Source organism: Euwallacea similis, chromosome 16 (assembly GCF_039881205.1).
Source record: "Euwallacea similis isolate ESF13 chromosome 16, ESF131.1, whole genome shotgun sequence".
Taxonomy (NCBI): Eukaryota; Metazoa; Arthropoda; class Insecta; order Coleoptera; family Curculionidae; genus Euwallacea; species Euwallacea similis.
In genome coordinates, this window is record NC_089624.1 from 1,526,628 (window position 1) to 1,543,280 (window position 16,653).

Sequence of the window (16,653 nt, forward strand, 5' to 3'; positions counted from 1 at the left end):
AGACAGACATTGATTATTTTGTAAAATTAGAAGATAGTATCTTTTTGTTCATGGATCAACTATTTTCCTCCGAGAAAACCTTTCTTTGCACTCGTTTTTGGGCCGCCTTACGAGTCTACTTTAACTATGTATCGTGCATTTCATTAGGGATATCTTAGAGAAGACAACAGGTGATGGATATGTAGACCATGGGCACGTCGGTAAATCTAAATACATTTTTTTTTCATGGTGCAAAGTCAGCTTAAAAACCATCAGACTTTTGGAATTATAGGACGAAAAGGAACCACTTGGTTCTTGGTCTCCACGTTTATCTTTTTTAGAGAATTTTTGCTTCAACCTACATCAATCAACATTTTATTTCAGTGTAAGTTTTAGATTTCATTTAAAAATCGGGCAGCTGAGAGAAGTTGCCAGTCATATTTTCATTCTTGAGCTTCAATCAAATTTGGTAACTTTCTTTGCTTAGGGAATACAAAAAAAAAACAGAAAATTTCCTAGAATTGTTTGATAAAAGTCCTTTTAGTTATACAGGGGGTATTTTAAGTAGGGGGTTTCCTTTTAATACGACATAGACCTCAAAAAACTAAGCAAAAACTTTATGAGGCATTTTTCCGAAATCTCGAAAACAACCAAATTATGCGCATATGAATTTTAATACGTTTCCGTATAAAACCTGAATCCGCCCCTGCATAAAATAGGAAATGCAACGTCAAGGGGAAAAACTCCCACAAAAAATTATCAGTTATAGAAAAAAACCTAAACAAAATTCAATGTTTACCGTTTTTATGCGATTTACAGTTTATGTTTGTGCAGATTTAAAAATCGACGGCGAAGCTTTGCTCCAGCTGTTATTTTGATAAATATGAATACTATTAAATTGAGAATGGCCGTTAATTACTCTGATAACGAATTGTTGTGTTGTACGCTGATCGTTTTCCGTTAAGACATCATCCTGCAGCTCGTTGATTTATTTATTTTATTGGGAGAGGTCGCGAGACCGGAAATCAAAAAGCAAAGCACGGTGGATATGCTGGAAGATCTAGCTCATCTCGGATCTGGTACAGACTGAGGAGCGTGGTTTAGATATCCCTCAAGACGGCCCACCAGTGGCGACAATTTTGAACACCCTTTGTAGGCAGTCCCGGAGTGAGTAATGATTAAAGGTTTGGTATTTATTAAAACTTTCATACACGCATATTTCGATTCCTTTTGAGATTTGAAAATGTCACATAAAAATCCTGCTTAGTTTCTTGTGGTCTATGTTGTGTTAAAACAAAATCTCTTCTTAAGATACACCCTGTATTTATATTACTAGTTAGAAAAATTCGTGTTGTTGTACGAGAACCGAAGCACCGTAATACGACACGAGTTAGACAAAATAGCTAATAAAGAGTTTGATACATGATTTTTTCCAGTTTTGATTTCTGCTGAAAAAATCAGTAAAAAAAGACAGAATTCTGAACTTCTTCAAGTTGCGCGCTGCATCTACAGAACTATCGCAACCATAGTTGTTACTGACCCCGTTTATTAACTGAGTTAAAAAATGAAGGTACAACTTTAATTATGTAACTAGTTGCGAAATAAAACCCCTTAGTCACAGGTTTTGATTAAGATAACTGTCACTTTATTGGTCAAAATTAGTAAAACATGAATGCATCCTCTTTTTTCTTGTGAAAGTTGAATATATCTGTCTTTTTTATCATACGGATTGGGATCGGTCCATGTGATTAAACACAATGAAATGAAAGAATTTGTTCTTGATGCATCATCGAACCTGCCAGTTGAGGCCAAGTTTGGGTGCTGGCCAGTAAAAAAGTGAATTTATCTAACGTTCTGTTGTTCGACTCTTCCAAAAACAAGTAACATCATCCTGTATCAAAAAAATCTCTGAGACCACCCACGTAACAATTCCAACTTTCTTTTAGTTGTGAATGCTTGTCACGCGAACGCATATTAAGAGCTTTTAAAAGGTCCGTGTTGATTTAACTGTTGTATAATATGAAGTTATTAAAAAGTCGACCGTTAATGTCCATAAACATAATGTGACCGTGGGTCTGAATTTCGACCGATTTAATCAATATAAAGTGCCAGTTGGTCGGCGTGATTGCCGATACCACCGAAACATACCCATAGAATACCCTTTGGCTTGATATCGGGGCGCATGTTGGTTAAAATGAACAAAAATCCTCATATTATTAAACTAAAAAGAACTTTGTAGTTAAACAAGTGAGGATTTGAGAAAATTATCAAGTCCCAATTTGTTTGATTTATATCGATGCTCATTGACTGAGACTGAAACAAATAAAGTTTGGCAACAACGTCTGCGGCAAGTTACGATTTTTATTTCTGATCCAAAATTTATGTCCTCGGCCTATGAAGATGTCCGAACATGCCCCCTGGGAAGTGGTGAACCAGTCAAAATTGGGTGGTCTTTATACACGATAATTATTTCAAATGAGTTTAATAAATAAGAAAAGTTTATTGACGTTATGACAGGATTAAAAATAGTGACCCTAAGTTCACTTAAGTGTACATTTTTCATTTTACTTGAAATAATTACTGAAAATAGAGACAGGCACAGTGCCTCCAGAAACGTCTTGGTTTCAAACTATACAGCATTAATAGGGAATCGATTAAGCTTTTGGCAGTTAAAAATCGTTTGAATGGAAAACCACTGGACGTGCAAAATTCTAGTTTTTCTTCGCTTTTCCCCGACTGCATTCGAATGACCTTCGATGTATGAGTTTTCCTGTAAACGTCGCCATTTTACTGAATCCAGTCGGAAAATTTTACTGGGGCAATTCGCGTACAGATAAGTATAACAAAATCCTTTCACTCATGGACTCACGGAGCTCAAAGATATCACTCAAATCACTACGTCACACAACATACATCTAAAGCTTACGAAGCCGCTAGAGAGTGAGTTCTTTATCTCGTGGTGTGAAAAGGATTCGCTCCTCCAGATGTTCAACCTGTGTGTATCTAGGCATTTCATCATCCGACGACTATCATCTAAATTCAGAATTCTCGTTAATTCCCTTCAGTGTTGGTGGGTGTGAAACGTTGGCGGCCAAAAACTGGGTTAGACGATTGTCCTCAGGTTTTTGGGGCCACCGTGGTGTTGGGGATCCTCACAAAGGCCACTAAGCACTTCAGTCTCTCGGGGCTCACGTGGGGCGGACCTTATTGTTACCGTCAGATCAAAGAAAATGCCGCGATCTATTTGAACTACAATACCAATTTCGTGCAGGTCACCTCCACGGTAACCCCCAAGAATGGCACCTCTACCATCAAAACATGATTTTTATTAATTTTGTCTTGTTCCTTTTTGCATTTTGCGATATATTTACAGAACATCAGACACGCAAAGAACATAGTGGAAAGCACAACGATTTTAGAGGATTGGAGGTAGCAAACAATTGCCGGTATTACACGTATATGTAAGATGTAAGAAACTGTGGTTATGCAACTTCTTCCGATTTCGCTGCCATGACCTAATGTCTAATCTACCAAAAAGGGCAGACAATACTATAAAATACAATGCTACATCTACTGTTTCTAGATCGCTGCGCGAGAGCCTCCTGGGTGAGATGAGTCTTTCTTCCTACAAAACTAGAAAAAAACTGTCCACGGGCGTATTCGGTATCCTTGGGTGTTGGACTTTACTACAAATTGCTGCATATTACAGAGGGTCACTAAACAATGGCACCATAAGTAATAATAGCCCCCCCCCCCTTCCTCGCCGAACTGAACAGTAAAACCAAAGGGGAACTCTCGGTTTCAGACCCCGATACAATTGAAGAACTTTTTTTCACGTCCAAAGGGCACGTCCTGAGATAATTCATCGACCCAATAACAATGAGAACCACATTGAGAAAATTACTTCTGAACGAAGGACTTCTCTACGCCTATTGTGATACAAAATAAGACGAGCTTATGCAGACTGAGAATACAGCGCCTAGGAACAACGACCCTAAATTAAATTCACATAAAGTTACTCGCCCTGTAACTTTATCTAAACGATCATCCGAGAGAGATTAAATCGTACTCGCCCCAAGATGGACGGCTCCATCAAATACATCTGTTCAGAGACTCCCACTTGGTTGTAACTCCATCAACCAAACAAATGTAACAAGTTAACGCAATGATTGAGGAATTTCGATTTTCGCTCCTAGAGGGTCATTGAAAGCATTTATTGAACTTATAATGCTGTTCTAACGTATCCAAAATTACGCCATCAATTTTTTTGCCTCTGTACTGTATAACAGTGGCAATGGCCGATTTTGACATATGAAGGAGGTTAAAAATCTAACAAATGTCAAATTTCAGTAGATAGGTCTAACCTCAATATGTCAAAAATTGATACATCAATCCATTTCTTTAGGTCCCATGTAAGCCAACTGCGCATGTCTTAAGCTATGATGATAGTGCATGAAAATAAGTAGGATTTACTTTTGCCTTATTATTTTGACATTAGAATTTGAATAATTTTAATGATATAATCGATGTCATTACGGCCTTAATGATTTTCATCCAAGTTCAAATTAATTCAGTTCCAATGATATAGTCGACGTTCACTTCGTTCATCCAGAATAAATCAAAGTAAATTTACTTGTCCTTAATAGAACCATTGACAATCGATATAATCATCAAGTCTAAACCCGGTAGATCATTTTTATAACATCACTTTTCATAATCTGAAAGAATTCCGGGCATTTTAAGAGAGCATTTTAAATGGGGAAACGGCGCGTTGTCGATGTTTCCGAAAGATATAAACCGTCGAGTGAAATATTCAGGCGCAATATCACAAAAATTAAATTAGTTCGTTACGGCATTCCGACGAGAAGCGGGGAATTCCCGACATTCTTGGGAGATGCGTCCGGGGAAAAGGCCGATTATGTGCCCGTGTTGAATTGTTTGGATGCCCGGATTTCGAGACTGTTTTTATTAAAATATGGTTCATATAAAATGCGAGTAAACTTATGAAATCAAGAATGCTACAAGCGCTTTATTCTCGAAAAAAAAAATGTTTCGCAATATTCAAAATTCCCAAACTTTATGTTTGTTGGTAGCCTAAAACAGACAAGACTTAGGATGTTTCAGAATCTGTGCTATCGGCTGCCCGGTCGTGGATGAATGATCAGAGATTCATTTTATGATTAGATTGGTTAGCTAAGAAAATAGATGATGCGATCAGCGTGGCGTAAAGGCACTGAGTCGTGCGCATATAAATGGATATTTGTTAGGCAAAATAAAAAAGTTGCAAAATACTGCCACAGTCATATGAATGAAGGAAGGTAAGGCAGCAAATTTGTGTTTTCGCCGACATATTATTTACACTGACGTACGCCATTATATTTGGCGTGGGGTAAAATTTTTTAAAGCCATGCGGTAAAGCGGCATGCCCTCCCGCAATTGTAAGCTAAAAATAGCTCTTTACCGCAAATCGCACGCAAAGCAAAATGGTCGCGCAGAACTCACGCAAAGCAATGCATGTGTCGAAAATTTTTGTGGCTATTGACATGCGTGTGGCAGAACTATTTACCACACATACGCGTGTAAAGATTTTACCACAGACCCTAAAACACCCTAAAATATCATTAACCGTAAAATTAACACCTATACGCTCCATTAGTCGCCTATTTTTCCTGACACACGCGGGTACCATCATTTATTTTCGCGACTACTACCTATGTTGGTTATTGTTGCTTTCGTAGGTAGTTGTGCGAAAAATGTTATACCTAACACGTGAGAAAGTGTTTTTACCGTACTCAGCCACTTACTAAACACCATTTCGCTTGGTTCGTTAGTTCGTCGTTAGGAGGTAATGTGCGATAAGCTGGTACTTTCAGCTCGCAAATGTGTGCCGTAAAGGCGTTTTACCGAACGTCCGTAGGAAAAATACATACAGTATATTTCACGACATTAGGGATATGAAGGAGTGCATGCTTCCGCGCATCTTCATTTATAGTATATAAAAAACGAACTGAACATAGTGATCAGCTGTCGCACTGCATGAGCTCCGCAATGTTGCCGGCTTGCTTTTAAAGGTTGCTTGATTGTTATTTAACATTTGCTATCGAAATTATTTGAAATCATTTTTGGAGTTGTATTTATTTCCTTTTTAATTTTGAAAATCAAAATTATTTGAAATAATTTTGATAGGAAACTTTAAATAATAATCAAGCAAGCCGGCAACATTGCAGAGCTCATGCAGTGCGACAGCTGATCACTATGTTCACTTCGTTTTTTATATACTATAAATGGAGATGCGCGGAAGCATGCACTCCTTCATATCCCTAGTGTCGTGAAATATACTGTATACTGGGTATATTTTGCATTACTTAATTTTTAATCCGATGCTGTTTTAATTGCCCCTGCATTCAATGTAATTTGTGAGGAAATAGGAAAATCTGTGCGGGCTATACCTGGCTAAAGGGCCGGTTTGATGATTATAGACCTACGCGGCAGGCCCGCCCCTTACTGACGCTTTTTAGTCTGCCACCCAGAATGTATACAGCTTCATGCGAATTAAATCATCTCACAAGAATGTGTTGAGGAACGCAACCAACGAAATTGCCGAGGAACGATTGCAATCATTTTCTTTGTATTCCATGTCCTAAGTAAGTTTCAGCGATATTAGAATTTGTGAGAGTGCTGTCGAGAGGCACATTTTTCTAAATTGTAAACTTTTAAAATTTTTGTTAACCCTACCAGAGCCTCTTCAACCCGCGAGAGTTTATTATGAGAAAAGGCAAATTGACAACAGTTACTTTTCATATTTTCCTAGTCTACTTCAATTTCAATTTCTCCAGAAATATTGAAACTTCCCCTTCTTCTCATCTAGATATCATCTTAAAACTTGAAATCTTGTCAGGTATTTAATCTGCATTTAGAAGTTGTTCCTGTTAAAGAAACACAATGAAAGTTTATGACAATGTAAGAAAGAAAGGAAAAAAAGGAGTCCTAGTTCTTTCTATTACTCTTTTCGAAATTGTCAAGTTATTCAGTCTGTACTTCTTTCCAATGTGTCAAATATGTTCAGTCCGGTCCTGTCCGTTTCATATTCTCTTCGAAATTTTCTTCTCATCGAAACAAACAACTGTTTGTTTCTGAAGACTTGAAAGACACGTTAGGCTCTTCTTCCACTAGTTCCTTTGAAAGTTCTCTAGATTTTCCAAGGTTCCTAATGTCTTCATTAAATTTTTTTCAGAATAGTTTGTGTCTGATGACTTCATATCTCGCCTAGTTAAACGAAAGGCCGTACCTTTCTGCATGAAGCGTTTCTGGACAATTAATTATTATAAGAGTCGACTTAGACCACTCTTGATGTATTGTATGCACCAACTTAATTTACTCTCATATAACAAATTTATTGCTACTAAAGCAATACCCGCAAACCTTGTTCGAATATTGAAGAACATGTTATCATGAGGATACATAACACACACTGCAAACAGCAGGAACAACTTTATCGGCTGAAAATTACATGAAATCGCACGGCTATAACTTAAGAATTTCTAGTTAGGCCAGAGTGCTAAATATGTCTAGAAGAAACTACAAATTAAACCTTCTGCTCTGCATATATATATCGAACTTCACAGGACGAGTCAATTAGAATTTCTTATGAAGCCTTATAGCCCGAAAGGGATTAAATCATAATGGTGGTCCTATATTATAGGGGAAATAAGAAGAGTGGCAATTAAGTCTTGTCAGAAGACTTGATGATCTAACTTTTACCAATGTACAGGGTAATCGGTTTTGCCGTTTTTGTGTTTACTGACAGTTGAATTGAGTTTTGGTATATTATACAGATAGAACCCAAACAAGTTAAAACATCAAAGTAATATTTTCCATCAAAAAATCTTGAAGAAAGATCACAATTCCTTCCTTTGTCTCAAGAGGTTCTACCAAAAGTTGTTTCGATAATTGAGGAATTCTAAATGATTCACCCAAGTTTTATGCGAATTTCGTTATTTGAGATGACTCACCAGGTGATATCGATCTAGCAGCATTTGGTAATAAATAAATATATCTACGGATTGGTGTTTCAGTGTTAACATGGCTCTTCTAGATTTAGTTGGATGTAGACGATGAGCATCATTTCCAATTGAAATCTCTTTATATTCAACTTTGTCATTGACATGTTCATCATTCCAGAGTTCGATTATTACTTAATCTTCAATTTAGAAACTATGATTTCAAGTGATACGATTTGAATAAAGTCGGATCTTCATAGTAATCTGGGCTTGATTGAACAATGTGGCAACTGAATTAATAGGATTGAATAAATCCAATAAAGTTCCAACTTTTCGTCCAAAAAAACTCTTGATCAAGAGTTCTTTGTCTCAGGTCATGACTTAAGGCAAATCCTTTTTGGTCAAGGAGCAGAGATTTCTTGGTCAAGAGTTCGTGAGCAAAGATGAACTTTTGTCGGTTTGAAGGCAGTCTGAACACACTTGCTGCGTTTCTTAACAGGTTCCTCCATGTTCTTATCCAGTCCAGGTTAAAAGAAATCACGATGTCTCAAATTCTGAAACACCCTAAAAATTCCTCGCCTCAATCGCTGAGGAATGACTAAGGTTTCCGTCTTCGTCTGTCAATCCTCAGCGATTGAGACGAGGAATTTTCAGAGTATTTCACATATTTCACATATTTGTATTTCACACATTACAGATAATTCAGGATTTATTATATTAGATAGTTTACATCTGTTTTTTAGCATCCACATACTCATCGCAGTCTTAGTGAACCCCGGCCATCCAGGAACAAGAAAGAGGTCTCGGCCACTCAGGTGCAATAATGTGTTCTCTGTTGATTGTGAGCTTTTGTGGTGAAATTTAATAACATAAATTTTATTATGATTACAATTGTTACTTAGCAATAAAGATCGGTGGGTGAATGGAATTCTCATATTTAATCCACACCAACCTAATTTGAGGAAATACAAACCGTCAGAATATATTTGCGATTATGTAAATTCCCACGAAATCCTCATTGAATTTCTCCCTAAGAATAAAATTGCTGAGACTGCCGCTGAGGCCATAAATAATTCAGTGGCGGGCGGAATTCATGACCAATAAATAACCGATTAGTAATCGGTGAAAAACTCGCGCAAATGTCTCTCCAACATCGGAATTCAATCGGGGTAATACTCGTGGTCTCGATTATGGTCAAATTAGTGATCGGGTCTCTCGAGCTCCGTTTTCTAGAGACTCGGCTGCACAACCAAGCCATTTTCAATATTTTTCTTATTCGAAAACCAATTTCGGCTAAAAATGAGTAAGTTTCTATTTCTAAAGCTCGCCAGATTGTTACTCCGTAAGTTATAGAATGCTTTAAAGCTGAGTGGTACAAAGAACTGTCTCTATACGTGAGACCTTATGGCTCGATCATATACCAACATCCAACACTGAAAATTAGCCGATCGGTCTGCAGGAATCCTACCTGAAGCTAATTAGCTCGGGATTAGCGATGTTATTAGCGGATATTGTTTGAAATGACTCAGATATCAAGCAGTCGGTGATCAAAGCTTGAGCTTTCTTTTTACCTCCTGCAGATACCAGTTGAAGAAGTCAATGGTGTATGGGAAGTTTGCGAGCAAGGTTGAATCAATGAAAGTTCGATGAACCTGAAGTATTTATTTTGTATTTATTACTAGTTAACTAAATTAAATTGCCATTTTCCCATGGCTTAATGTAATGAACGATGAAGACCAATAAATTCGTTAATTATGTACCGTTGGTTTATCGGCAATGGTAAATGGACGATTTTGTACTAACCCAAATCGTAATCGCGCATAACAGCCACTAGCTACTTAGTACAGGGTGATTCAGTGAAATACATGATACATGATGAATGCATGATTTTTAAAATGTATTAAGAACATAAACTATATCAATGGTAATTTTGAGTAAATGCACAGTGATTTTTTTAGTAAGGCCTGAAGGGTCGCAATCATCAAATGGATCTTCATGGACATTTTTCCAATGAAAGCTGACTGGCATTAGCGCTATTTTGTCACTACTACCCTCTCCACTGAGTTTTGTTAAACTGTTGGCTTCAAACCTCCTGGCCGACTCTTGAATTTCATCGTCAGACGATACACCAACGAGGAACCAAAGGCGGTAGAGAAGAAACGCAAAAATCTACAGAACGTTTCATTTAAGAAAATATACCTTTAAATCGCCACGGTTTTTATTGCGGTTCGATGTGGTGAGCATGCACTGATGAACTCAGGGCCAAGACTTACAATCAACGGCAAGCCATGCTAAATATCACCTTTTAACATTTTTACTAAATAAATCAATTAAAAATATTTGTGAAATATAATGTGAAATATTTTATTAATAATTCCATAAAAAATTTCTTAAAACAAGATTAACATTTTATTACGTTATCGGATATCCCTGACAATCAAGATCTACAGTTCAAAACCCTGTAACAATCCTTGTGACTTCAAACTCTCCTTTAACAAATTATAAAATTCTATTTGGTTGTCTTCCTCTAAATAAAGCACTCGAGCAAAAATCCTCTCAACACTGTAATTTCTAACAAAACTTATGATATAAACATTAACAAAAGTTGCCATTAAATACTGACAATCAAACCTATCCATCATTCCGCCATGTCCAGGAATCAAATCCCCAAAGTCTTTGGTGTTAAAAGCTCTTTTAAACCCTGAGGCACAGAAGCCACCAAAAGGAGCTATTAGAGAGGCAAAGAGAGTCAAGATGATAACGTGAAAAAGAAAAGGATAGTAGTTTATGGAGAACAACCCTAAGCTGTAGGTAATTGGTTGAAAAATGGAATTCCTAGTACACGCAGTGGTCATCTTAATGGAATCTTCCACGGGAATAAATTTAGTGGGGCACACCATATGGTCAACATGACAAACTGCCCAGGATATGAGAATTCCTAACCCCAAAGCACCCATTCCCCCTCCTAAGAACCCTTCTAGGGTCTTTTTTGGAGACACCTTGATTAATGGAGTTTTCCCATAGATTCGGCCAAAAATATATGCAAAAATGTCGTTCACAAATACCAAAGTTACTGGAATTACTACCCATACGAGCCCTTCGAACAGGTTCTGAATGATCATGTAACTTTGCAGCACTATTATGATACACAAGAAATGCACCCAAGCTAAAAGGCTAAATTGCTGTCTAATAACCTTTCTCCTCAACAAACTTAAGAACCAAATGATACCTATCATGTACAAGCAAAAAGACAGGAACTTATGATATTTAAAGAGTAAGTTAACCACAAGATACTTTGCAGTAAAAACCTCTAAATATTGGGCAAAAGTGGCACCGCAAAAGAAGTAATTTGCCACAAAGAGGAAGTACCAGTTAAGGGTTCTGAACAGGGGTATTTCTGGCAGTTTCTTGTAGTTGTAGGCAATTGTGATGATCTCCTGGAAGCATTTGATTTGAATGGCGAGAGTCGTTAGCCATAGCGGAGTTAGGCCGAGATAGGTTATCCCTATGAGGTAGAGGATTAGGACGGTTGCTGTCAAAGAACGTTGAACCCAATTTTTCTTGATTGCAGGTTGGTCCGGTTCAGAGGCCATATTAAAGTGTTTGGAGCCTGCGAGAAAAAGAGGAAAATCATAACATAGTTGGAAGCACTTCAAGACGAATGTCATGAGATGATTTGTTATTAAGATGAGTCGATTCAATCAGAATAGCCAAAGACTTTGACTACTAGAGAATATTTGATTATTTTTATTTGTTAGAGGGTCTGCTAAATAAAATAAATCTGAATACCTTGTAGAAATCTTGTATCTCTAATCTATTTGTAGATAGAAGACCAAAAACCATACTGTATATCTTTAAATTTCGTTACACCAGCGATTAAGACAGATGCAGGAGATATTTCTCCTTACAGGATCATTGCAGATATCGTTACAGGAGATAATTCTCCTGTAACGATATCTGCTTCTTATCGTTAGCCGTGGATTTTCAGATCTAATTTAACCAATTTAATATGTAAGACTGCAAGCGTATATTGATAATATAACATTCGTTCTTACCTATTTGCTAAAACACTCACAGAGTACATCCTACAGTCTCAATGCGAAGATTTAACTTTGAGATCAAAAAGAGCATTTCGCGGAAAAGTGAAAATATTCATTGGTAGCACTGTTGATTTACACACACGCAACATTAAACTTTAATATTAGACTTTCACATGTAAACGCAACTAATTTTTATCATTCGAGAGATAACGCCGATAAGTAACATAAGCGGACACAAACATTTTTGCGTCAGGCCGAGAAATTAATATTAACTTAATTGACTACTGCACTGGTTTGTTTAATAATAATTTTTCCTGTACTTGTCATGACACGAGGTGCTTAATAAACGTAAAATATATATTTTGATTGCGCTGCCTATCTTCAAGCCAGATTAGGATTTAAGTCAAGTGCGGCTAACATCCTTCTTCATTCAAATTGTATTTCTAAAAATTGCGTAATTGTATTCGTAATACTGATTCCTACAAACCAGACCTAAGCCGTATTGACTTTTTTTTAGGTATCTGAAGTAATTTCGTGTTTTCAAGACAATAAATTGTTTTTTCGCATGTGCAAAGAACTCTTATGACATGATCATCATTTGAGAGCATATATGCGTGCGAAAAAACATTTCACACAGTTATCATTAGTATTAGCAGATATAGCTACTATCAAATCTCTTGATGGGAATTAAGCGTTTTCTACCTCGGTATGTAATATACTCTTTCACTCTTATGCAGCTTCAAGCTACTTTTGAGCCTCGCCCCTTTAAGGAAAACGTTTTTTCCATTTAGAATATCTCAAATGATCATCCGCCCAGAAACGATCATCTTTCCTCTCTTCCTTTGATTGCAATCCGTTAGTCGCCATCATTATTGACGTTCAGGTCCAAGTATGCCAACATTGTAATTTATACCTTTGCGGATGTAGCAAAAAGGCAAGGAAATTTTTCAAGAATTCTGCTCATGAATGCACGCTCTACTGGGAGAATTACTAGACAGGGATGGATTTACGAATTTAATTTAAAAAATTTTCCTGAAACAAATATCATGGAAAATTTTAAGTCGATTTAATTAACTCAAGAAACAATAAAACAGGATTACTAGCCCATTACTGACCACAATATTTGTGTCTTAATTAACAGTGCTCAATGCAAAACATGCGCAAAGTAGGTTAATTGCAAGCAAACCTGCTTTGCGATCATTGTATTGGTTGCAATTCAATATTACATATAGATAGAGAATGTAATTGAGCATAAATAGCCATAAAATGAAGCAAATAATTGAAGAAACTGAGCGAAAAATGTGATTTGGATTTGAAACGTAAGTCACCCAACATATGGAATAAATGTGTGAAAAACTTACTCATTTTTGTATAAAGTGGCGGTAAAATCACTTTCTATGGATGCGTAACAACTTCTTGCATCAGTGCCCCTTTTCTAACTAGATTTGAATAATAAAATTTTAATTTAGATTTGACTTTGATTCATCTTCCAGAACTATCAAAATTGTCATTGAAAAAGGGTAGTTCGGGTTTGTTCAGGTTTTTCAGGTAGTAAAAATTATTTTACTCAACGACTTTTCTAGAACTATTCCTGTCATTCTCTACGTTGCCCCCAAGATCTGTGATTTAATCTTTTTTGCTTTTTATATAATTTTTTTTTTGGTTTATTCTACAAGAAATACGCCATTAGTATTTTGGAGCTCAAATTCTTTACCTAGCTAAGAGATCGGTAAAACTATTTTCCGATTTCTGTTATTTTATTTTTCCGAGCTTTCAGGCAGCTAAAGTATTTCGTGAAAACTCTGAGAAGTAAAAACTGACTTTTCAAAAGCCTTAATAAAAAATCTGCCCTCCCAGCTTAGTAGTAGGATGGCATATTTTGATAATAAAATCTAATATTCGGCAATAAATGAATTTGTAGACCGGCATTTAAAATTAGGAATCCGGTCCCTGGTGAACTTTCTTTGGACGACCCTGTATATTTGTATCATCATTTTTTTGCTCTTAAGAAATCTTAACTTTTATCGAAAATGTTTTTCATCTATTTTCCTAATTATTAGTCATTTGCCTTCATGACAGTGGTAATGGTGGTAAGATAACTTCGTTGGCTCAAAACTAATGGCCCATAATAATAATAATTAATTGGTTGACATCGATTAATGATTAAAAAAGTCGAAGAGCAATTAGCTTATGTTTGTTTTTGTTCGGTCTGGAGAGTGCTAACGTGCTTGATTTTTAATGAGCCGACACCGCATCGCAAAAACGATACGAGATGCTCACATATGGCGTTGCACGATTACAATCATTAACCACCAAGGTCTTCAACTGCGACATTTCACTCTAAGGGCGATAAGCTTTTATTTAATTGGATTTAGCAATAACCATTTTTAGCATCGTGTATGCTTAGAAAGGTCAAATTGCACCAGCGACAACATGAAATCAAATGCTATTCTCCCTCGGAGTTAACACCGACAAAGCAAGTGGTTTCTCCCTCTAATTACCCTCACATTGATTAAACAGAACTGTCGTCACCCTGGAGCTACCCTCGAGGATGCTTTTTAGAGCTTTTTTAAACCCACTTATCCTTATTAGAACCTTTGTACAGATTTGCCGATCCATCTAGGCAGAGTTACAAGGTGCTTGGTGCAAGCAAGTTAATCGTGCTTGTGAATATCTTAAATCTTCAATTAATTCAATGAGGTGCGAGGCACTTTTTCTAAGAGTGTTGCTCCAATGATCCATTTCAGAATTCAGGGTTTACATAAATTAACAGACACATTCAGGGAGCTCGTCAAACTGAGTTCAGAGTATCAAAGTGAAAACCGTGTAAATCCATTTCAGTTCACAAAAGGGCTTTTGGTTCATTGATACAAAAGGGAGATGCCGGAACAATGTGCACCCTGTAATATAATAAATACAAATACAATAAACGGTCAAATGGGATAATACGAAAATGCAACAAAAGTGAGGCGATTAAAAGCGTCCTGTCGATTCTGTGGGGTCCGTTACGTTGACTCCCGTATGAAAAATCATCGGCGAAGCGAATCGAGATTTTCATGGCCCAAATTAAGTTCACAAAGCTGACGTTTAAATGGGATTTTGGTTGGAATTATTGTTTAAGAATGGGAAACTGTATTTTATAGCTCAAGACTTTGTACCAGGTGTAACTTACACGTAAATAAGCTTTGAAGAAGATTTAATTACGAAGAAGAAAAAAACTTTCAAAAGTATTGTCCAAAAAGGGTTGTTTTCAGATGCAATTTCCTTCTACGAGTCTTCTTGTTCTTGTATTGTGTCGAAAAACCAATTATAGTTAGCATTTCCATATAATTTTCATATCGAACATGCTTTACCAAACTTCATTAAAGAGAATAAAAATGCTTTAAATTTTTCTCAATACTTTTTCCTAGTCAAAATAAAGGAAGATGAAAGCATTTAAGGAAGAAACCACATAAAGTTCCATTTTTAGTTAATAATTTTTTATCAATTTTTTTAATGGCAAAAAGCCCTTCCTTGCTTTGAAATCGACTTGTCGCACAACGTGACTTACTACACGCTTTAAAGACAGAATTCGGTATCTCAGGAAGTACCTATTCATATTTAGTTCTTTAAACGGTGTTTGAGGATTTCCATTAAAATCTAAAATCTTTAAAAATTACTGATCATCCTCAAATTTTTAGACATATTTTTGACTCAGAATAAAATTCTTCATTGAATGCCATCGTCCTACAAGTATAAAATGACTCACCCTGTATAATTTGTTTTAGCTTAACGGAAATAACTGATCGGAATGAACGTTAATAAGCAGTTATGTTAAGGAATGTACCCTGAGAGCAAATGGCTCGGTAAAAATTCATTTCAACTGAAATGGTTTTAGATAAAAAAATTTTCCAACAATCAATAGCTATTTTCCAACTATACAGGAACTTAAACCATTTTCAATCATCAGGCTAATTTAACGTCTGTTCAATTCGTGAAGAGCTTTGTATAACAATGTGAATTACAGTTTATTTATATCAACAGATCGGCGATGTGTAATTTAGATATGACCAAAAGAAAAAAATAGAGAGTCGTAAATAGTTATTTATAGAAAGGATTTAATAATGTAATCATGCGATTTCCATGGCTCTATCTTAGGTTTGAAAGATCTAAAAAATTGCATGATTTTAGAAATTTAATGAAATTTGAAAATCGTTTAAACATTTTTTAACATTAAAAACGAATAATATTTTTAATTAAAAAATTAATAACTAAATTAACAATAACGTCTACGAAGGGCATTAAAAAATGATTGCCTTCCATAAACCTTTGAAAACTTAGATGAGCCGTACAAACCGCATTTCTTTATTTGAAATAATTGACAGTTTTCGAGAGTTTTAGATTATGAAAATGTGAGAAATATTAAATTTATAGGTCAATAGGTGGAAAATTCAATGGGCCATTCTTTGTAGAAAATACTTACACCTTCAAATACAAACAAGACAATCCCGCTTCCTTTTCGCTTTAACCACTCTATTGTAGAATTTCCAAATATAATTTTTTTCTTTTCTTTGCATTTTGATGAATGATTATTTATGAATAGAGGATAAGTGTTTTTGCCATAAAGGCACAACATCCTGTAGGAAATTGGATTT

The 16,653-nt window shown here is 36.0% G+C and overlaps 1 protein-coding gene across 1 annotated transcript; it reads right to left on the reverse strand.

Moving 5' to 3' along the window:
- Nucleotides 1-9,737: 9,737 nt before the first annotated feature.
- Nucleotides 9,738-12,173, reverse strand: LOC136414068 (phosphatidate cytidylyltransferase, photoreceptor-specific-like). Its single transcript, XM_066397862.1, has 2 exons — nucleotides 12,035-12,173; nucleotides 9,738-11,589 (listed from the first exon to the last, which is right to left on the reverse strand). Exon 2 carries the CDS (start codon nucleotides 11,570-11,572, stop codon nucleotides 10,424-10,426), a length of 1,149 nt encoding a protein of 382 aa, XP_066253959.1. The 5' UTR covers nucleotides 11,573-11,589; nucleotides 12,035-12,173; the 3' UTR covers nucleotides 9,738-10,423.
- Nucleotides 12,174-16,653: the final 4,480 nt, after the last annotated feature.